Source organism: Cygnus atratus, chromosome 5, assembly GCF_013377495.2.
Source record: "Cygnus atratus isolate AKBS03 ecotype Queensland, Australia chromosome 5, CAtr_DNAZoo_HiC_assembly, whole genome shotgun sequence".
NCBI classification, from domain to species: Eukaryota; Metazoa; Chordata; class Aves; order Anseriformes; family Anatidae; genus Cygnus; species Cygnus atratus.
The window spans coordinates 34,322,760-34,346,251 of record NC_066366.1 but is presented as its reverse complement, the minus strand read 5'-3'; the positions used below and the strand labels follow the sequence as shown (position 1 = coordinate 34,346,251).

The 23,492-nt window shown below is 41.0% G+C and overlaps 3 protein-coding genes across 5 annotated transcripts; all 3 read right to left on the bottom strand.

Moving 5' to 3' along the window:
• Positions 1-773: 773 nt before the first annotated feature.
• Positions 774-1,727, bottom strand: LOC118244279 (olfactory receptor 1052-like). The gene has a single exon (XM_035539164.1). It carries the CDS (start codon positions 1,725-1,727, stop codon positions 774-776), a length of 954 nt encoding a protein of 317 aa, XP_035395057.1.
• A 5,146-nt stretch (positions 1,728-6,873) lies between these two features.
• On the bottom strand, positions 6,874-13,571 carry LOC118244367 (olfactory receptor 1052-like). Of its 2 annotated transcripts, XM_035539280.1 has the most exons (3): positions 12,978-13,571; positions 9,466-9,472; positions 6,874-7,802 (listed from the first exon to the last, which is right to left on the bottom strand). In XM_035539280.1, exons 1-3 carry the CDS (start codon positions 13,569-13,571, stop codon positions 6,874-6,876), a joined length of 1,530 nt encoding a protein of 509 aa, XP_035395173.1. The 2 variants fall into 2 exon arrangements, with proteins under 2 accessions (XP_035395173.1, XP_050566757.1); XM_050710800.1 differs by lacking the exons at positions 9,466-9,472; positions 12,978-13,571 and having other exon boundaries at positions 6,874-7,815.
• A 3,101-nt stretch (positions 13,572-16,672) lies between these two features.
• LOC118244421 (olfactory receptor 5AS1-like) lies at positions 16,673-22,365 on the bottom strand. 2 transcript variants are annotated; one of them, XM_035539395.2, is made up of 2 exons: positions 22,339-22,365; positions 16,673-18,011 (listed from the first exon to the last, which is right to left on the bottom strand). In XM_035539395.2, the coding sequence occupies exons 1-2, from the start codon at positions 22,363-22,365 to the stop codon at positions 17,097-17,099; spliced, it is 942 nt and encodes a 313-aa protein (XP_035395288.1). In that variant the 3' UTR covers positions 16,673-17,096. The 2 variants fall into 2 exon arrangements, with proteins under 2 accessions (XP_035395288.1, XP_035395286.1); XM_035539393.2 differs by lacking the exon at positions 22,339-22,365 and having other exon boundaries at positions 16,673-18,044.
• Positions 22,366-23,492: the final 1,127 nt, after the last annotated feature.

Sequence of the window (23,492 nt, the reverse complement as noted above, 5' to 3'; positions counted from 1 at the left end):
CAAGAAATAGTGATTTATACAGCTGAGACCTTACAGGACTTTTAATATAGATAATGCTAGCCCAAAGTCATCCTGGGCTCCTTTCTGTGGGCTGGGCCTCATCAGATACAGCTATGCCATTGAAAACAAACAAAAACAAACAATCAATGAAACAAAACAAAAACAAACAAACACACACAAAAACAAAATACCACAGAAGCAATAAAAACAAGTTAGGCAGGATTCAACTCTGGAAACTAACACTGTGAGCATGCATTTGTGAGTCTCTGTCTTTTTGAGGTCTTTTTGAGTCTCTTGTCTTTTGAGAGTTAAAACATTTTCCTAGAAGCTCCCACCAAAAACATGATATATGTTATGAGAACCAAACAGTAGAAGGAGGCAATTTTTACCTTCTCGTCCAGGAAGTTAGTAATGTGTTACGAACATGAAGAAATACAATTGCAGGAAAAAAAAAGAAAAAAAAAAGAAAAAAAAGACAAAAAAGACAAAAAAGAAAAAAAAAAGAAAAAAAGTTTGTTTGTTTGTTTCTCCTACTGTACCTTTAGCTCTAACATCCAAATCTAAGTTCAATGTTTAAATTATAGCAGACAGACTAGAAAAAAAAGATCACTCTAGATCTCATTGGTTCTCTGAGGTACTAAAAAGTTTCTGCCAAAGTTTCTCTAACTTTTCAGTTACGTTTGATTCATACATGTTTATAATTGGTATAAATACAAACATTGCTACCAAACTGATACATCATTCTCTTTTCAGCTTTCCTAGGGAATTGGCTATTATTCTGACAAGCAAGTTGATGAGCAGCATTTTTTCCTTTCCATCACCCTTCTTAGAGCATTTTTCACCTCCTTGTTCCTGAGGCTGTAAATCAGGGGATTCAGCATAGGAACTGCCAGCGTGTAAAATACTGCAGAGATTTTCTCACGATCCAGCGAGTATCTTGAACTGGGCTGCACGTGGCTCAAACTCACAGGCCCGTAGAATAAGGTTACGGCTGTCAGATGGGAGGCGCAGGTGGAAAAGGCTTTGTACCTGGTTGCAGAGCCCATGCTCAGAACGGAGAAGAGGATGTAGATGTAGGAGACGATGACAATAAGGAGAGTTGACATAGCTATGATCCCTGAGAGGGTTACAAGCATTAGTTCGTTCACACGGTTGTCAGAGCAAGTGAGTTGTAGCAGTGGGTTTGTGTCACAGAAATAATGGTTGATGGTATTAGGGCCACAGAATGACAATTTCAGTAAGCCACAGGTATGTACCAATGAGTTAAAGAGTCCCCCTAAATACGATCCAACCACGAGGCAAATACAGACTTTCCTGGGCATAAGAGTGGTGTAAAGTAGTGGGCTGCAAATAGCTATGTAGCGGTCATAAGCCATTACAGCCAGCAGAAATCCCTCTGTGGTCACAAACACAACAAATAAGAAGTGCTGGGTGACACACGCTGAGTAAGAAATAGTCTTATTCTCCACTAAGAAGTTTACCAACATCCTTGGAACAAAAACTGAAGAATAACAGAGATCCACAATTGACAAGTTAATGAGGAAGAAATACATGGGTGTTTGCAGCTGGAAGTCAGTTGTGATCAAGCCAATCATACCAAGATTACTCGCAAGGGTGACAACATAGATTAGTAGGATCATCACAAAGAGCAGGGACTGTAGTTCTGGGCGATCTGTCAGTCCCAAGAGGATGAAGTAAGTTACTGTGGTGTGATTGCTTCCTGCCATCCTTACCTCTGTAACAGTTTACCTGCTGAGATAAGGTATGTGTTGACTATACAGTTAAAAGAGAAAGAAAGGTTGAGGAGTAACCTCCTGTAAAGAAGAACAAGGGCTGAGATTAAATACCTGGATCTTGATTCCCTTTTGTGCAGCAGCAATTTTTGAGCATGCTCAAAAATGCCGATTTTCATCAATCAGACCAGCCTCACAGGGGGATCCTCTGTGCCCATCGTGCACAAGCTAATAGTAGCAAGCTGCCTAGTGGTCTTGCTTGTGGACAGCAGTGCACATCTGCAACAACACAGCTACTGATTCATATTTTTAGGTGATGTAAAGTTTGACATGCAGGTATAACTCATGGCTTTTGAAACATGTATGATAAACACTGAATGAATTCTGCAACTTTCTTCATCTTTTCAGCTAGGTATTTCACATTATTTACTCACCAGGAAAGATTGAAACTCACCAGAGTTTGTATTGTCCAGAGAGAAGGCATCTCACCTAAATCCTTAGTTCTCTCTTTGCTCTATGAATGTGCCTTTTCCTCCTCAGTCACTAGTAGAGGGAGCCTGCATGACTTGCTCAGCGTTGTGCCTTGGGCAGCACGAGACTTTCTTCAGTAGACACTCTCAGCAGCTTCTTTCCTTCCTTATGTCAATGGAAGATGAGATGACATGTAACAGTAGTCAACTTTTTAAAACACCAACATTGGAAGAGAGAGAGTTACACATTGGGTCTATTTTATGACTAAATTAATGAGATCCAAACCTACTTTGTAAAAGAGAGTCCATGATAGGGTGGGAGACGAGATCTGGTCCCTCCTCTCATGACCAATCCCATATTTTATCCACAAGCAAACCACATAAAATACATGAGGGGGGATCGTAGCCTAATTTTTAGGTATCTGGGTCTCGTTAGATTTTGACTTGAGATCCAGAGGAGACTTTTCAGGCAATCATGCAATTACCATTTACATGTCTAAATTTAATCTAGACTTCTAAGTCAACTAGGCTACCGCTGTGATCAGTGTATGATCAAACTATGGTGTAGTCAGCTACTCATCCTACTTATTTCACCTCCTTCTCTGAAGGGAGTGAGCAGCCTGAAAGCCTATCAACAGGGTGAATTGCCCTCTGGGGTATCCTGTCTTTTTCCATTAATCAAAAAAGCAGCTGAGGTGTTTAACTCTGAATGTAAGTGATGTAAGTGATTAGTGGAGAAATCTAAAGCTCAGTGAAATCTATCCCACAGAGACTGTACCATTTTTTGTGCAACATTTGGTCTTACAGTTGAAACTACCTGACCATCCTGCTGACATTATAATTCACAATTTACACGATGCAAACAAACAAGAAAAGTTTTTTTGAGTTCTCTGGATGTGAAATAAAGAAAGCAATATTGCTTTTCCCAGTCTTTCTTGTGCATCCAGATGCTGAATTTTTAAAGGAGTCTCTTGCCATGTGTTTGTCAAATACTCAGAGAATGGGACCTGTCAAGGTCCATCTGGCAGGTCAGTGCTAAAACTGTCAAGGACATACCTGGATTTTGAGGCTCAGACACACTTCTCAAATCCTGAACTTCCAAACAGTCTAGCACTGCAGAAGTCTGGATTTCACTCTCAAGGATGCCATCACAACCTAGGTTTGTCCATATAAAGATATCTTCATGTCTAGCTTTCAGTTCTTTCATGATCTTCTCTAAGTGACGCCTGCAATATATAATTTCTCCTTAGAGAAGATATGTAACCAAAGGAAATGTATGTGACCAGCTCACCGCATTGACATGACAGTGAGAGGTGTCTGCAGACATCTGGGAAGAGAAAAAATAACCCTCATCCCTCCACAGAAAAGAAAAAATATCGTTCCATAATTGCATGTGGCACAGAAAAGCCACTCATCCCACAGACCTGAGAGGTCATGTCAGGACCTGCTACTGCAAACATTTGCTACTTTGACTATTAGGAACTGAACAAACAGCTGAGTCTTCAGCTAATATTTTTCAGATTGAACACAAAGGACATAATTAAAGTGTCCTCGTGGGAGGCTTTAAATAGGCAAACAGAGGTCTGGTCTCCCACAGCAACATGCATGAAATGAGTATGCTTACAGTCCTTTATGGCCCCATTTATGGCAAAGCCTGTCTGCTTTATTAAGACAAAGGAAAAGAGAAAGGAGACTTGGGGATATTCTGTATCTGTAGGACACTGGAAAAATCATTGTTGAACTTCAATCTAAAAGGAACACAGACATTAAACTGCTTGCGGTCATTTTTGAGTCAGTCTCCTCTCTCATCCCATCATTCATGCAGTTGTATATCTTGTAGGGCATGGGCAGGGCAGACAAAGTCCTGGTCTTTCTGGCTGACGTCCATTGGGTGGACACAAAGTTCACTGATACCAGCAACCCATGTTAGATACCCTGAAATGCAGGGGCTCATTGCTCTGGTTAGTTGTTTTTCAGAAGTTGTTTCATGGTTGGGTGGCTGAAAGAGAATGCACGACTTTTTAATACCCAGTCATGAAACTCCACCCATCTTAAAGTCTTCAACTGATGGAGAATCTATCAGAATTGAAGCAGAAGATTATATTTGGTTGTTTACACATGCTGATGAAACAAAATAAAACAAAGTAAAATTTTAGTAGTCCCTGTTTTCCTGGCTGACCACATAACAGAAAAGGTGTCCTCTTTTGGAAAATAACAAATAGGAGACTAAGAATATTGTAATGATGGCTCTTTATCTAGTTGAAAAGAAAGGGATTGTGTGAAAGACCAAGAAAAAGGATTTATAAAATATTTCAGTAATTATCTTTCTGTTTTTTCTTAATCACTTATGAATGATCACAAAAATTTTGTTCTGCTTGGTTGTGCATGAAATTGCTACATGCAGTGTTTGAGAAGGAGGAGGGAATGTCTTATGGAAATGTCTTTTAATTTGTAGGGTTCCAGTGGCAGGGTAGTCACGAGGGCTCTCACTGTCAGGTGTCTGTGAGACCTCATGGATATGTGCTGGAAAGCTTGGTTTATTCTGTACCTAGAAAGTACACCAAGGATTAAACTTTTATACAAACCCTGTTGTGTTGGAAGACACTGCAGGCAAAAGGCAGATACATTTCTCAAACAGTTTACCGCTCTTATGTGTAGATGCCATCTGACCTAGAGCAACTCCTGCAACAGCTTTAGTCCTGCTTCTGTGAACTGAGCTGGTTAAGATCCAGTCTTTGAGACTTTCACCAGTCCAAGGCTGTTTATTTTCCTCACTGAAGATCTGACGTGTATTTGAGAAAGAAATGATAACAGTGGTTCTCAAAGCATGCACACTTGGAGCAAAATGACACACAATTGTACAAGCCACTTCCTGGAGGATTTCTATTGATATTATTACCAATGCCACATGCTTACAAGACAAGTTTCCACTCCTTCTTTATTTTCTTCCTAGACAACTTCAAAGTCACCTTTCAGATTGCCTAGTTGCTATGTTTTTCAGAACATGCACAAATATTTTGAGTCTTACAGTGCCACTATTAACTCTTCCTTTGCATTAATCCTAGGGGCGACAGGTGATAATAACAGTAATCACAAGGAATAGTTAAAGCCTTGAGGTGAGATTTAGGTACCTAAATTTGGGCAGATGAAAATTCAAAATTTTGACCTTGGCTGGTCATGTTAGATCTTTCCATAGTCCACAGAGAAAACAGGCAACTTTGGTGGTTTTACCCAGCTGGGCAGCTGAACTCCACTACAACCGCTCTCTCTCACTTCCCCTCCTCAAAGGGAAAGAGTGAGAAAATATGATGGAAAGGGCTCAAGTGTTGAGGTAAGGACAGGGAGATCACTCAACAATTATATTCATGGGCAAAACAGACTCAGCATAGGGAAATTAATGAAATTTATTACCTATTACTAACAAGCTAGAGCCGTGAGAACAAAAAAAAAAAAAAAAAAGAAAAACCCTGAAAACACTTTCCCCCCATCCACCCTCTTCTACATCCTCCCCCTGAGTAGAGCAGGGGAATGGGGACTGTGGTCAGTCCTAACACTTCGTCTCCGCTGCTCCTTCACAGTCACTCTCTGACCCTGCTCCACGTGGGGTCCCTCCCACGGGATGCCGTCCTTCCCGAACTGAGCCTGTGGGGGCTGCCCACAGGCAGCAGCTCTTCAGGAACTGCTCCCACATGGCTCCGTACCACGGGGTCCATCCGTCAGGAGCAAACTGCACCAACACAGGTCTCCTATGGGCAGCAGCTCCCCCCTGGCCTCCTGCTCCTGCGCGGGCTCCTCTCCATGGGTGACTCAACCACTTTCCTGGGCAGCTTTTTCCAGTGCTTTACAATACTTTCAGTAAAGAAAATTTTCCTAACATCCAACCTAACCCTCCCTTGGCACAACTTGAGGCCATTTTCTCTTGTTCTATCACTTCTTGTTTGGGAGAGGAGACCAACCCCCACCTCACTACAATCTCCTCTGAGGTAGTTGTAGAGAGCAATAAGGTCTCCCCTGAGCCTCCTTTTCTCTGGGTTAAATTACCCCACCCCCCTCAGCCGCTCCTCATAGGACTTGTTCTCTAGACCCTTCACCAGCCTTGTTGTCTTTCTTCGGACACACTCTAGCACCTTGATGTGACTGGCCTCCAGCTGGATTTAGCTCCGTTAAATCTGGATTTAACACCACAACTCTTTGGGCCTGGCCACTCAGCCAGTTTTTTACCCAGCAAAGCGTACACCTGTCTAAACCACGAGCAGCCAGTTTCTCCAGGAGAGGGCTGTGGGAAACAGTGTCAAAAGCTTTACCAAAGTCTAGGCAGACAACATCAACAGCCTTTGCTTCATACACTAAGTGCATCACCTTGACATAGAAGGTGATCAGGTTAGTCAGGCAGGACCTACCTTTCATAAACCCATGCTAAGTGGGCCTGATCACCTGGGTGTCCTGTATATGTTGCATGGTGGCACTTAAGAAGATGTCACTATGCTCCATAACCTTCCCTGGCACCAAAGTCAGACCGACAGGCCTGTAGTTCCTTGGGTCCTCCTTCTGGCCCTTCTTGCAGATGAGTGTCACATTTGCTAGCCTCCAGTCAACTGTGACCTCATAATCCACATCCAAAACAACGGGGTTTTGTACAGATTCACCCTAGATGCCACTGTGGAAGGCTTTCAGCACATAAAGACTTTCCTCTTCAGCAGTTTCCTTGCAGCACATTTCACATCATTATTTCTCAAGCTGTATATTAAGGGGTTGAGCAGAGGAATAACTACCGTGTAGAACACAGAAACAGTTTTATCAGTGCTCAGCAAGTGGCTGGAGCTGGGGAAGAAATACATGAACAGGATTGTGCCATGAAATGTGAAAACAGCTGTAAGGTGGGAGGCACATGTGGAGAAAGTTTTTTGCCTGCCCTTGGCAGAACAGATCTTCAGCACTGTGACAACGATGAAAAAGTAAGAAATGATGGTGATTGTAAAAGTGGTTGCCTCAAACAAGGAGCCAAATATAGTAACAAGGACCTTGTTGAGATGGGTGTCACTGCAGGAGAGTTTTAGGAGAGGGAGGAGGTCACAGAAAAAGTGATCAATGACATTTGAGCCGCAAAAGGACAATTTTAGCAAGCCATGGGTGTGTATCAGTGAATTTACAATACCCCCAAAATAGGATCCAGCTATTAACAGTAAACAAACCTTTTTGGTCACAATGACAGTGTAGAGCAGTGGGTTACAAATGGCCACATAGCGGTCATATGCCATTGCAGCCAAGAGAAACATTTCTGTGGTGGCAAAAAGTGCAAAGAAGCCATACTGTATAAGGCATCCGCTATATGACACTCCCCTTGACATTGTTAAAAAGTTGAGCAGCATATTGGGAGTAATAGTGGAAGAATAACAGACATCTAAGAAGGACAAGTTGCTGAGGAAAAAGTACATAGGGGTATGCAGGTATGGGTCAAACCTAATGATCAGTATCATTCCTAGATTGCCCAGCAAGGTCATCCCATAAATCAAAGAAAAGACAGCAAACAGTGGAAGCTGCAGGTCTGGTCTGTCAGTTAATCCTGTGAATATGAAGCTAGCCACAGTGGTATGATTCTCTTGCACCATCATTTTCATTTAATTGTTGCCTGCTGGAGTAGAGAAGGAAAGCCACATATCAGAGCATGGGATGGATTGTCAGTGTCCCTCACCACAGTCCCTATGCCACTCATCCCCTCCAGTTTTGGCTTTTACACCTAAAATGATAACCAGTTATTTAATTTCTTTCCAGGTTCCATTGGTCCGCTTTCTTCTCTTTTATTTTCCATAATTACCTTTCTCTGATATAAGATGGAACAATCCCTGCTATTCAAGAAGACATAGAGAGCAGACCCATCAAAATCCATGGAGCTGAATTTTGGAGGAAGTGAAGGGAGCTCAAGAAATTATCTAGCCTACCTCCACACTCCATGGCAGAGTTCCACTATGCCAGTGGTGTTCCTGAATTTGAAGCAGTCCTTGATGCCCCATACCAATGGAGAATTCACAGCTTCTTTCATGCCTTTTCCCGTAATGCACTTTTGAATGAGTATTTCAAAATATAATGACTAACATTTTCTAAAGTGGTTGATATTTTGAGGTGATTTTACCGGTATGTGAAATAACTAACAGTCTATTGGAGGACTAAATTTTAGAAAGCATCAAGCACTCACTGTTGCCCATTTCTTGGAATAACTTTGAATAAATGGTTCCAAATTAGGGGCTTGCAAGCACACTGTTTTCATCACAAACATTTGACGCATGTGCCTCTATCTCATTTGTATAAGCTGCAGTAGCGTACACCCAGGAGCAAACGTATGGGAAAAGAAGATTAAAACAAGCAGTAAGACCTAAACCATTTTCACTAGCAAAGCAGAAAAAACTCTGAGAGACGGTGAAAACTCCTAGGTACTTCTTATAAGGCTCAGGGTGGAGAATATTGTCCTCATAAAGAGCCAAAACCAAGCATTCATCAATAAATAAGGCTGTAAGCTGGCAACATAGCTTTCATACAATCATAGAATAGCTTGGTTTGGAAAGAGCCTTAAAGACCACCTAGTTCCAACCCCCTGCCATGGGCAGGGATGCCACCCACTAGATCAGGTTGCCCACGGCCTCATCCAACCTGGTCTCGAACACCTCCAGGGATGGGACATCCAAAACTTTGCAGGGCAAAATCCACAGCTTTAAATCCATTAAGTCTCTTTCGTGTTTGCTCAGTACTTTTGAGACATCATTATCTAAGTCAAAACATCTTTTAAAAATCTTAATAAATCATAATATCTTTTAAAAATGTTCTTAAAAGCTATAGAGTCATATTTTTTCTTATTTACAAAGCAACAGATGAAGAAACCTCATCCATGTTGTTTACATGTGCTTTACTCCTTAAGCAGTCATTTCCAAATTGGTAATGCTGTTCTGAGAGATTCCAGTTTGGGAAGATACTTACATGTGGGTGAGATGCCTCTCTCCTGACTGCAGCTATCTCAAAGGAAAGCTTCTAGTGTCAGCTCTTTTCTGGGTTAGGATACAATGGTCACTTCTGTTGTAAGATAGTTGCCTAGGACAGGTGACATGAAACAAACTTGAAGATGATAATTTCTTCTCATGGAGTACCACTGTAGCAGAGTAGAGGAGACCAAGGCAAAGGGAGAGTGCCCAGCCAGATTAGCTTAGATCATTAAATGTTAGGAGATACAGACCTCACTTTATGCACCTGGAAGACTAAGATGTTCTTCCAACCATTGAGCTAGATTAATGCGTAGGAAAAATAATCTTACATCGGGAGTTTGACACCATCTAGACATCCTTAATTAGCATTATTAATAAAGAGCAGATCTTAAATGTTTTATTTGCATATCTGAAAAGTACCAGTGTTTATGTTGAAAGAATCATGGTGTGATTTACCATTGAGATGCATTTACCATGTGGTGCATTTTCATCATTTGGATATTGACAAATTCAGTCCTGAGAACCATTCACTTCCTGCCTTTGATTCATTACGTCATTATCTGCCATGTTACCAGTCTTACATGATGGAAAACAGAAAGAAGACCACAAAATATTTTATAATTTCCTAAGGAAGGCTTACCACTCCGTTCCTCTCGTTAAAGGTTCAAGAGAAGATTGATCTTCCAAATGCTTTTCTTAAATCAAAATATCCTGTAAGGTAAACGTATTTCATGTTAGAAACCAACATTGGCATATTGTTGCAGAAAAAAAAACAACACAGAAAATAATTGTATTTTCTTATACCTGTTTCATTTCATTCTAGGACTGGTTCTATATCTGTGTTAGAGAAAAGTTCTGTGGAAAAACTACGTGTATTAGAAGAGTTTGGTGTAATTTTTCTGTGGAGACAGCACGAATAGGAAGAAAACAATTTTGAGAGACAGGGAGAGAGACATGACTGATAGAGTTGAAGTTTGATGCTTATTTTGATTTTGCAAAGATAATACCTCTTGCTTCTCTTCACTCTAGTTCAGGCTAAGAAGTATCAGTAAACTCCAAATTATTTAATTCCATGGTCATCTGCAATTTATACTTACTGTTATAATACCTTCCTGCTGTGAGAAAGGAACCAGCCCCATTGTGCATGTAGAGAATCCCTCAGATGAAAAAATTGTTGAGATGGAAATGAACTCATACCTGCATTTATATTTTTCCATCCAGATACCTGGAACAACTGGCCAGTACAAATGAATACTACTATTTTAAAACAAGCTTTCAGTGTAGAGTAATTGCTCTCGGTTGAATTGTCCCATGAGAAAAGCAAATTATGTTTACAACTGCTTCCATTATTATCAAGTGACTTAAGAGTCTCTTTCTACAGGCTGGAACTAATCAATGCAGCCAAAGCCACTCAGAGATTGATACCACTCATATATGAGCTACCATCATTATGTTGGCTAGGTGTCTGGTGAGTACACTGAGATCCTATACATCCTGGTCACCTATAGACACCTATATATCCCTCTCTAAATGATATATCCCTATATATCTCTATATATCCCTCTCTAAATCCCTCTTTATTCTGTGAGCTGAGTCATAACAAAAGGCATGACTGTATCCTGAACAGGCATCTAGTCTGATATTCTGGCATTGCAAGTGCAACACCATTTTAGCAGAAATACATTAATATGACATCTATGCAAGTCTATTCCCCTTCTTTTCTTGCTTTGCTCTGTATCTCAAGCATGACATCTCCGCTTCTCATCTCTAATTATAGACAAGCTATTTTTTGTTTTGGTTTTGTGAATATACTCACCTCTCTTCTGCAATGCAGTGCTGAGATATTTGTTTCAGATCTGACTGCCCCTAATTGTCTTCGCACTAGGGATGTACAAAGGGTAGAGTCTGTTTTTATTTGTGTTGCATTAAGCAGGAAAGTGGACTCACCAATAAGAGTATCTCCACCAACACTTACTTACTTTGGACAAAGTAGGGAACTGGTAGCAGAAAATTGTTACCTGGTACTCCAGCAGAGAGGTGGGCACATGCTCTTCTACCTGCTTAAGATAACAGTCAACCTGAAGCTTTAAAATAAAAAGAATGCCTCAAGTTGTGTCTGAAGGCAAGCATGGTATGATGGTGAGGAATATTCATTTCATGATAGATAATGCTCCTGGCTGATCTTCAAGGCAACCTTATGTAGGGCTGTGATATTAATCTAGTTTGAGGGTAACTGCATGGACAAAAGCAAACACAGAGGTGTGGAAAAGCTCTGGTAAGAAATACCTTAAGATTTCAAAACTCTAAAGCGTTTATAATTTAGTTATTCTGGCTGGAAATCCCTGGCTTATACATGGCTTAGAACATCCTTACTTCTTTTCAAAACAGACTTTTATTATTTTCCTATTATTTCATGCTTCTGCAAAAGGAAAGTATTTGCAATGCCTCTGAAATCCCATGTGATGGAACCAGCCCAAATGAGACTGCTTGCAGGATTGTTCGTGTGGTCCTGAGCTGTTTGTTTTTTTTCCCCTTAAGTCAGGCAGATGTTCATTCTTCAACTGTCTGCTTTTATTCCTGCCAATTGAATCACTTGATTTGGTAAAAGTTGGCATCTGAGGTATCTTTCACCATCCCTATTAGTCCATATCTTTGGAGATATATGTAAAAGTCTGCAAAAGCTTTTGTTCCAATAGCTATTTGTTCTGAGGATGCGGTTTCAGAATTAAAAGTCATTGCAAGTCTAAGATCTACGTGGGCAAACTGGCAAGCACTGTTTCCCAACTCTACATTAAATAAATAGCTAAACTGTGTTGTTGCTTTCTTAATTCATTTATTTATAATTACTGCATTTACTACATGGGAAAAAATGCAAAGATTAAAAAAAAAAAAAACAACAAAAAAAAACCATCTCTGCTAATGCTAGAAGTACAGCAAGTACAGCAACAGAACTGAAATCCCAGCTCCTTCACTCTTTGCATTTACCTTTCTACCAGCATGACTCAAAATTTATCAACCCATCATATTTTCATCTTTGAAATAAATGACCAGGCATCTTACTAAAAACGAAGAACAGAAAACCTATATTTCCTTTTGACATAATCAGTTGTTTCTTTCTGATGCTTATACCTGATTGCAGCATGACTTTCCTGCATTCTTCTCAGAACTTTTAGGCATCATTTAAACATTGGTAACATTTTACAGACCCTCTTCCAATGCACGCTGAAATTGCCTTCATACTGTGGCACAGGTTCAGGAAGATGAATGCTGCTCCATCTGCAATAAATTTCATGTCAGGTTCTGTTCAAAATAGTGCTTAAATACACAGGAAAAATATTTAATATGCAAAAGCAATGGAAATTTAAGACTAAACATGTGCTTAAGTGTTTTCTTTTTTGGACTTATTTGTGGGTCATCCCTTAAAATTCAGTTTGGGATCTCTCTGTACAGCCAAAGGGTCAGCGAAGCAAAACTTTGGTGGCTATAGTTCTCCGTAGGGCATCCTTTACCTCCGTGTTCCTCCAGCTGTAAATGATGGGGTTCAGCATAGGGATCACCACGGTGTAGAACAAAGATGCGATTTTGTCTGTGTTGAGTGAGTAGCTGGTGGCTGGTCGGAAATACATGAAGATTATTGTTCCATGGAACAAGATGACAGTCATCAGGTGAGAGGCACAAGTGGAGTAGGCTTTGTACTTTCTTTCCTTAGAACGGCTCCTCAGCACAGCCTGAATAATTAAAATATATGAGATGAAGGTGGTGGTGATGCTGCTTATCTCAACCAAGCTGCCAAAAGCAAAAACCAGCAGCTCATTGACAGCAGTACTGGAGGAAGAAATCTGGAAGAGCGGGCTGTTATCACAAAAAAAATGGTTTACCACATTTGAAGAACAAAAGTTTAGTCTTAGCAAGCCACTGGTGTGTATCACAGAGTTCAGGAACCCCCAGAAGTATGAAGCTTTCACCAGATTCCAGCAGACTGTATTGGACATGATGATGGTATAGAGCAGAGGTTTACAAATGGCCACATACCGGTCGTATGCCATCACAGCTAGCAGCAAGCACTCTGAGATTATCAACAAAACAAAGCTGAAATACTGCATAATGCAACCTATGTATGAAATTGTTTTCATTCCTACTGAAAAGGTCATCAACATTCTAGGAGTGATAACTGTGCAATAAGTGGCATCCATGAAAGACAGATTTCGGAGAAAAAAATACATAGGGGTGTGAAGCCGGAGATCTATCCTGATTAATGCAATCATACCCAGATTCATTAGCACAGTGGTGAAGTAGATGGCTAAAAACACCACGAAGAGAGGCACTTGCAGCCTTGGATCATCTGTCAATCCAGACAGAATGAATGTGGTTGGTGTTGTGCAGTTTCCTGAAGCCATCGGGCTTGACTGGTATGTTATCTGCCATCAGGAGGAAGGGTGACAAAGGGTTTGTTAGTGCTTAGAAATTAATGGGATAAGAAAACATGTATTGCTCACATCTGTTATCCATGATCACGTAACAGAGACTTCAGAAAACCCCGAGTTCCTAAGATGCCTGTAGCTATGTGAAATAGTACTGCCTAGATACTAAAATCTAATTATCCATTCATTTTTCCATCAAAAAAAAAAAGCTAGATGTCCACTAGGAGGTAGTTGCATAGGCTCTCTTTACCTGCTGTGAGTGGACCAGGTATAATCTTAAATGCAATCAAGTCAATATAAACCCCTCTCTGTAAACGGCAACTGAATTTTAAATATCTACAGAGACTTTTAGAGTCTATATTTATCAGGGAGAAATAAGGCACTGGTAGGGTGGCATGCATTAGATCTATTCCATGCACTCCTAAGATATATACCTGAGGATGAGAACATAAAGGCCTTAAACCTAAAATAGTTGGCTATGAACCCCAACCTAAGACAGGAGAGATAAATCCTAAATCTTAGTGCAAACATGCTTTCCAGTAGCTGTGCTTTGCTTATTCCTCATAGCTGCACATGAGAAGCATTCACAAAATCCAAGCTGGAAATGAAAAAAATACAAAACAGAAGGTCCACGGTTACAGACAAAAAATATGTAAAAAATAAAATCAGACAAATCCCCTTTATTCTCTTCTACACTGTCTTTGCCCACTTAGTGCAGAGGCATACCTTTGTAACTAAGACTTAATTCAGGCACAGATATGATAGCTTTGCAGAATCGAACAATCAACATGCAACTTGCAGCATACACTTACTTTTCAAAGTGAACATTCAAGAATAAGAACTAATTTTTACAAGAACTGACAAGCATTATCCAGCTTCTTTATGGCTTGCCAACTTCACCTCATTTTTACTTCATACTTCCAGGAGGCAGGCTTTTTATATGAAGTTGTGTTTTCATACACTCAGAAAAAAATTGAAGCAATTATATCTTTGACAAGCCAGACCGCACTAGCATGGCAATTATACCATACTTTATGTCTCCTGAGGGACAGGAGATAATCACATCACAACATCATCTTGAGAAGATGAGCAATATCTCAGATGTTTTAAGATTTTCCCTGTTCTGTACATCTACCTGATGGAGTTGGTGCCATAAATGATTGCTATCTGTGGAAAGCAGATTTGATTAAATGAAGATCATCTGTGATATTGTTCTTTAGTCTTAGTAATGGATGCTAGTTTAGATAATATCAATATTTGGAAGAGAAAAGCATAATGGCAGAGGTCCATTGACTCAAATCTCTCTTGGGTTTCTATTTTGAAGTGGTCTTTGCAACAACTTGTTAGGTGCGATCAAAGTTTGTTGTCTGTGTTTGAGTTAAGTGAGTGCTGGACACTATGCTCAGTGCAATGATTATTGCTTGCAAAACTCAGTAACTTCAACAGGATTCTGAGAGCTCTGTAGAAATAATTTACATAAGTATTCTGTAGAGGTCAAAGTTAGCTTTATTCTCCCTCAACTCTCTATTTATAAAGGAGAGGTAGTACCACTGCCATGCCCAAATCATAAAAGTCAGGGACACTTTAAACTACTAGTCTCACTTTTCTACCATGAACGGAGAACTTGGTGCCTTTAAATAATTGAGACAAGCAGTGTATGCAAGCATCATGTCTCCTTTCTCCTTTAGTCCACATGAGTCTGCCTGAGGTCACTGTCCTTTGCCTGGGACATGTCACCATCAAAGAACATGTTCTTTTCAGACATTTACGGAGGTCTTTGCATGAAAACAATAAAAAGCATAAAGGCTTTTTATGGAGATTCAAAGGGAAAATCCTGGTCCCACTGAAATAAAGGATAGCGTTAACCATCCCCTTATCTCTACCATATAAAGCCAGGACAGGCAGATATATCTGGAGAGAAAAAGAAACAAGAAGTATTCTTTTAAAGCCTCTTACTCTAAGAGGGTTTAATGTGTAATTAGCACCTAAATCTCACTGCCTAAATTCTACTAGGATTCTTCTACTAGGATTCTTCATTGGTGTATAGCAGTCTAAGGTCCCACCTTGCCTATCACTACTCAAATGGCATAGATTCGTTATTCCAACTGCCTAATTGATGATGACCATTTTCAGAGATGATTCAGCAAAAGCTTCTCAGATACCTATAGATCTGTATAGACACTCTGTATAGACACAGAGAGACTATGAGGCTCTTTCAGAGTCATTACCTAATTTTAAATGTCTCTTTATAGGTCTATGATATTGCTATCTGCCTACACGATCTTTTGAGGTGATGGAGAAAAATAAGCACTTTAAAGGGTAATATATGTAGGTACTACGTGCCCATACCAGGTAAAGGTGTGTCGCAACCCTAAAAAAAAAAAAAAAGATTTTTCTCCACTGTCTTTAAAGGTACCCTTGGAAAATCATTTCACATGTAGATGTCTGCTGTTTAGATTTCCCATTTGTCAGTGAAAACTTTGCTAGGTTTAAGCAAGACAAATCACAGACTGCTAAATACAGTTAGGCAATGCTTCTGTCATGATTATGGACTTTAATGTACGTGTCTTTCACCTGCCTTGCATATACTTCACCTCCTTGTTTTGGAGTTCCATGCCACTTCCATTTGTAGAACAGTGCAAGATGCATTGTCTCAAATAACCACACAATAATATCATCACTGAATCTTGATACAATCCCAAACATTTGTGCTGATTCACATTGGAAACCTGTAAGCAGTGATAAGGAGCAATCATCTCAAAACAAAGCCTTTTCATTTAGTGTTAGCACAAGAGAGACCCCCACAGGTGTTTTACCACATGCTCCATCACAAGCTACAAAAAAAACCAGGCTTCACTCTCCAGACTGTGAAACAAACAAACAAACAAACAGAAGGCACTCACTCAATCAGAGAACGAAAACCATAACCTGCAAGTTTTCATTAATTTTATTTACGTTAGACATGTGCAGTCAAAAATATACATCATTCATATTCCAGAAGGTCTTCCCTGTGGGCTAGTCCCTAACAGGACATGTTCCATTGGCCCTCATCAGCACTTGTTGAAGGGCTAACTTGTGCACACATCTATTACAGTGTATAATCAGTAACACAGCCTAATGAAAGAGAAAGAGATGAGACATGTCACTCATGCTTCTGACGCAGTGCCACAAAACAATCCCGCAAAACGTACAGGAAAGCTGCTTACTACATGAATGGAAGGTTTCTCCAGGATACCAATACTCAGTTTTTAAAAACCAGCAAATCTCTCTTAGGTGTATGAAGTGGTCTCTTCCATAAAATTTGCTGCTTGAGGGTAAGCTCACTAAATGCAAGCACCAAAACCTGTTTTTCTTCATTAACAACAAAGTGAAACTGGGGAAACTAGTTTAGATGGAGATGTTAGTAAACACGGATATCTGCATTTAGAAAGACAGGTTGAATGTTTTTGTGCTGTACTGCACCAGTCCTACCCTACAGCCTATTCATTGCCTTTTCTCCTGCTAAGTAAGTGTCTGAGAAAACACTTTCCTCTCTATTGATCTTCTTAGGGCTTCCATAACCTCCTTGTTCCTCAGGCTGTAGATCATGGGGTTCAGCATGGGAAAGACCACAGTGTAAAATACAGCAATTATTTTGTCTGTGTCTGGTGAGTAGCTAGAGCTAGGCCGTAAATAGGTGAAGAGGAGGGAGCCGTAGAATAAGCCAACAGCCATCAGGTGAGAGGTGCAGGTGGAGAAGGCCTTGTGCCTGCTCTCTGCAGCATGAAACTGAAGGATGGTGCCAAGGATGCAGGCATAGGAGACGACGATGATCAGGAAGGTGCTGGTTTGTATAAAGCCACACAAGGTGAAGAGGAGGACCTCGTTGACCTGTGTTTTGGAGCAGGAGAGCTCCAGCAGCGGGGGAATGTCACAGAAAAAGTGGTTGATGGTGTTGGAGCCACAGAACGACAGGGTGAACACGAAACTCGTGTGGAGCAGTGAGGTCAGAACCCCACTGAGATAAGCCCCGGCTACCATGAAGGCACAGACCCGGCGGGACATGGTGACGGTGTAGAGAAGAGGACGACATATGGCCACGTAGCGGTCATAGGCCATCACAGCCAAAATGAGGCACTCGGCATCAGCGAGGGCAGCGAAGAGAAACATCTGTGTTGCACAACCGAAGACAGAAATGGTCTTCCGCTGTGCTAACAGATTCAGCAGCATCTTGGGAGCAATGGCAGATGAATAGCTGAGGTCTAAGAAAGATAAATTGCTTAGGAAATAGTACATGGGGCTATGAAGGCAGGTGTTGAGCCAGACAAGCACAATGATGCCAGCGTTGCCCACCAGCGTGGTGATATAGATGAGCAGGAAGAGCCCAAACAAAGGTAACTCCACCTCCAGACGGTCAGTGAAACCCAAGAGAATGAACTCGGTCACTGCAGTGTGGTTTTTTTCAGGCATTTCCTTTCTTCATATTTGCGTTTTCGGTAAGCGTTGTCCGAGGGACCATTGGTTGGTCCTAATGGTTGAGCCACAATCAAGCAGGGTTCGTCCCTGTCTTCTCAAGAGACTTAAAGGTAACACAATTATTTTACACACAATATCAAAAGGAGAAAGTGGTAATGTAAAGCATACTCAGATATAAAAACTGAGGAGGACACTGAAAGAGAAATTAGGAAACATTAATTCCATGAGTTCTTCCTCATATAGCAGATAGATTTAATGACATGTGCATGACATAGGTTCTTAGACAGATATTTTGAAATATTTAAAGCCAAAGTAGTATATCAATGAGTGTTTTATTTGTTGCATTGCTGAAAAAAACACACATTACTTCCCATGAAATAAGTATTAGATATTCAGGTGAGTGAAGCATAGGGTTCAGGCACAATTTCGGGTTAGTAATGGTCATTTTTGCTTTCCTGATGCATGTTGTTCCTCATCTTTTCTTTCTTCTTAAATGCTTAACATAAATAAGGGATTTGGGGGACAGAGCCTCTTCTTTGACAGAGGTCAAGTTTAGAACTACATTAAGTCATCAGAAAAAGATATATATATTTTAAATATGGAACCTTTTTTTTTTTTAAAAAAAAATCTCACATACTTTGATGTTGTTGTTAATGTTGTTGTTGAAGCTATGAACTGAATTTAAATTATTCTGTCAAAGGCATCCCTCAGAACACATTCTTCCAAATACATTCTCCAAATAATCAGGTTTGGGTGCCAGTTTCACCTTTGGAATAGAAATGATGAGTTTAACTTTACCGTGCAAACGTGAAGACTGATTTCTGCTTCTATCATCATAAACTTAAGGATAGATTTTTTTTGTTCACATTTTTACTTACAAAAGGAGATGTAATAAAAGACATGCTGGCATAAGTCACTGAAATAACTGCAGATTTCAATGCTGTGCAGACAAAAAAAATACCATGAAAACAGAAATGTCAACATCCCTCCAAAAACCCCAAAACCAAAACAACAACAAGGAAAATCTATGAACCCTTCAGGATAAGCAACCAAATGCACTTCAAAAATAAATCTTTTACTATATATAGTAAATAAATTAGGCAATAAGTTAGGCTTAATGTGGGCATACAGAAAAGCGGATTCTCTTCCCAGTTGTGTTTCCAGATCCTGCAGATGGAAGAATTTGCACACCCATTTAGCTGCCTAAATGTCAGCTTGAGTCATCTCAAGTCTGTGTGTAATCACGAGATCATTTATAATCACTTTTTTTTCCTTGGTTTACTGCCAAGGAAGGAAGCCTGGGTGACCAGCACAAATTCATTGCCAGGCTTTTTGATAAGCAAACCAGAGTAAGCTGAATCTCACCCTGAGCTTGTCGGTGGGATCTCCTCTTCCAAGACTCTTCTACTGTCAGGGGAAAGAGGACAAATTAAAAGTTACCTCTGAATCATCTTATCTAGCATCTGAATCACCTTCTGCACTTGTGCCTCCCTTCATTTTGTAAGGATCTAGAGCGTCTAAGGTTGTCATTTATACTCCTGATTTCTGGTCCTGATGAGGGGTGACACACAGCCATCCCTGGAGTTTTAGAAGAAGTTAAAAATGCTGAAAGAAAGCAGAGATTATTTCCCCAAAGCAGAAACCTAGATAGCAAGGAACAAATAAGCACTATCCCCATGCCTTATGGCTAACCACAGTGTGTGTGTAATCCCTTTCACGAGCCAGGCAGCCTTCGCCTTAAAATGAAACAGACTTAGTTGCCAGCCTTGCTGGATGGATGGTACAAAACAAGGATGTTGAGGGGACCACAGCAATAGTCCCATTTTTTTTTTTTCCAAATGTGACAATTTATACACGTGTTGTTCACATCTTACCTCCCTTGAGGCTGTCTATGCGTGAAATACGGTTCATTCAGCTACACTGGATATGTGAGAATGTGGGGTTTTTATTCACAGCCCTTGATGGGCTGAATCTTTTCATACTGCTTCACCTCAAAACAAACCTTTTAAAATATACAGGAAATAGTCACTTTCTTTGGAAGTCTTCTACCAGCATGCCTGTGGTACCAGTCATTTCTGCAGGAGGTTCTCTTCCAAGCACCTGCCACTGGTGAGTAACATGCTGGCCATGCTACAACCCTGGGTCCACCTCGTCACCCAAAGTCAGGGAAAAGAGGCATTCCTAGACACCAGTTCATCCAGCCTACCTCAGACAGTTGTCTGCTTCTTTCACTTTCAGCACAGGAAAATTCATTCTTCTTTTGTCCAACCATTCAGATACAGAGAGTGATACGCCAGCTCTGTACAGGGATTTGAGATATGCTATTGAAAAGCACTCTGTTTCCTGGCTGTTAATATTGTCACTTCCATCACGTTAAACACTCAGCAAAGAGTGTACACCTACAAGTCTCTAACCCCATGTTTTCCTGAGTCTTTGGTGAGGTTTCTTAGGAGCAATAATAAGAACAACCACCACCATATCAGAAATAATAATTAGCAGTTCTTAGCGAAGGAAATACTCTCTCAGTTCCAGTTTTGGCTGGGGGAAGAAGAGGAAAAAAGGAGGTCACGAGTCAGGAGAAGTGTGTGGTCCTCTTCTCCATCCCCTTTTCCACCACCTGTAGCATCATCTTGGTTAATCATTTGAACAGAAATATAATGGAAACTTCATCTACACTCTGCAAAATATATTAAGCTTTTTCATGGAAAGGGACCTTAATGGTATTCAGAATTGGCAATAATTGCTATTTTTGCCAGTAGCTGAAGGAACCAGCCACAGAAGGCTGAAGTGATGTACCAGTCAAACACTGATATTCGTTCTTCCCCGTTTAACACCAGCCCCAAATCAGACCTACCTGTGGATGGTATGAGGACCTCCTCACACAAAAGCTGGTTTTGTAGGCGATGGGAAGGATTTATCACAGCACCAGTGAGGCACCAGGGACATGGTCCCTGTTGCATCTTCAGCTGGATTACCTCATGGAGAAAGGACAGCTAAGCTCCTGCTATTTTCTCCTTTCTTGGGCACTGAACTGACATCTGTACAGTGCAATTTACTGCACAGCTGTTCCTGATTTTGGTGAAAAGGGTGACAGTCATAATGTGGAAGTCCAGCTGCTTGAAACTGAGTTTTGAATGGTTTGGGTTTGTTTTTAGGAGGAATTTTAATTGTCTCCTCATTTGTGAGCCACAGATGATCTATATTAAGGTTTTCCCCCATGAATTCCTAGGTTTGAAGGGGTTTTGTCATGTTATAACTTTAATGACACAACTGAAATTGTCACCAGGGTAGAATTAACCAGAGATACTATTAAACCTGAGATACTATACTATTAAACCAGAGATACTATTCATCCACGTCCAAGTCACTTGTCTAAGTCTTATGTAGCTGTTTACACACTTTCTGTAGTCCATGGGGCATGATTAGTGGGATATTTATTCTGTCCACGTGGGAGAAGGCTCTCCGAAGATGCTTGTTTCTGATTTTGAAAGGTACTCGTTTCTGCTTACTGACTTAAAAGGCAGCCAGGATACCAAACCATAGCCCCCTGAATTCAAGTGAGAGCAATCCACCCTCAGAAATCACTTGTTGCAACTAATGGAAAAACCTGAAGCTGGGCAAATTGAGCCCTGCCTTGTAATGACCAAAAAGTGTCCTTGTTACAGATGGAAGAGAACAGAATGAAGATAGACATTTGAAGCGGATCTTGAATGTGAGACAGAAAGGGGGAATGGTAACATTAATGTGGACACATTTAGGAAAGAAGCAACTGCTGGAAGAGCATGTACATGTGAAATACTGATATTGGAAGGGAAAAAAAATGAAAAAAGGGTGGTTACTCACCATCTCAGGAAAGGAGGGCAGAGTGCTGATCTGCAAGAGAAAGAGAAATCTTTCTGAGGATACTACGTGTAGCATTTCCCTTTTGTAAACAGAGAAATGAAACACACCTGATGAGATGTGATACCATCTCTTCTGAAGTAAGAGAACAAGATATTGATGGAGCTGAAAGACACGAAAACCCATAAAAGTCAAGTGAACCATAATTGATAGATGTCATACAACCTCCCCTTGTTCCTAATGAAAGTCCAATAATCAACAAAAACACATGTTTTTTCTAGGCTGTTCTTTCAAGTATGAGTTTTTCCACTCTGTATTTATTGATTTACTGTGAAGCTGGATTTGACAAGGCCAAAAACATTAAAGCAACAAACTAAAAACAGCCCCTTTTGGGGCTGCAGAAATTACCCTCACCAGAGTTGACCTACAAGGAAAACTACCTGCAAACGGTCGTCCCAGAGTCCTCCATGAGCATCCCAGAGTCCTCCATGAGCCTTTCAGAGGTCCCCAGGAGCCTCTGCAGAGCCTTCTGTGTTCCTCAGCTCCATGTCCCTTCTTCTGCTCCCTGAGTTCATCTGTGAATCATCACATGCTGTACAGGTCCCTTGGGGAGCCCTTGGTGCTGCCCCAGGCCTCTCCGCATGCGTTTGGAGGTGTCTCAGAAACCTTCATTGGTGGTTTGTATTAGAACCCTGGGTGTTCCTCTGAGTGCCCTCAGATCCCATTGTGCACCTCTGGACCAGGCAAGGACTGGAAGTGCTTCTCAGATCCCGACCTCAGCTCTTGACCTCTCAGTACTCCTCAGCCCAAACCATGTTATTCCCTTTGCTTTGCTTTCTCTGCAGTTATTTTCAGGGAGAATTTGCTTGGAGAAGCAGGTACCCCACTGAACCCCACTTCTCAGCACAAACAAGGTGCTGGCTGCTGACTTTGGTCTCTGGATGCCAGGTGCACCCAAGCCCATCGACACTGGTGGTGGGCTGAAACTTGCTCCTTAATTTAGTCCCAGGTTTCACCATGTCCTTGCCCAGCAGTTAAAGCTGCACTGTCCCTCTGGGGGGATTTGGGTTTCAGGGTCTGCAGAGTTGCAGGTTGATGCCTGAGCTTTTGCTGCCAGCAGTTGTTTCAGCTCAAACCACTGGATGGGGTAGAAATGCTGCAGGGCATTTCTGTCCCCACACAACTCAGGCCAAGGGGCATGGTTGGTTTGGGATTGCCCATTGTGCACTGTTGTAGTGAAAGAGAATCTCTGAGTGACTTTTAAGAGTTTAAAGTTTTAAAGATAACTTTAAGAAACTCTTGAAGTCTGCTGGAGACTACTATATTTGGAAAGATTACTTTTGGAAATGCGGAAGTAGGCTGGAGACTAAGAAAGATGGCTTTCAGAAATCCCAGAATCACAGAATGGTTGAAGTTGGAAGGGACCTCTGGAGATCATCTAGTCCAAGCCCCCTGTTCAAGCAGGGTCACCTACATCCAGGCTGGTTTTGAGTATCTCCAGAGATGTGCCTATGTCTGCTGGGGACTAAGTCTTAAAGTTGACTTTAGGAAAATCCTTAAGTCTGCTAGAGACTTCAAGGAATGCATCAAGTTGGCTTTAGG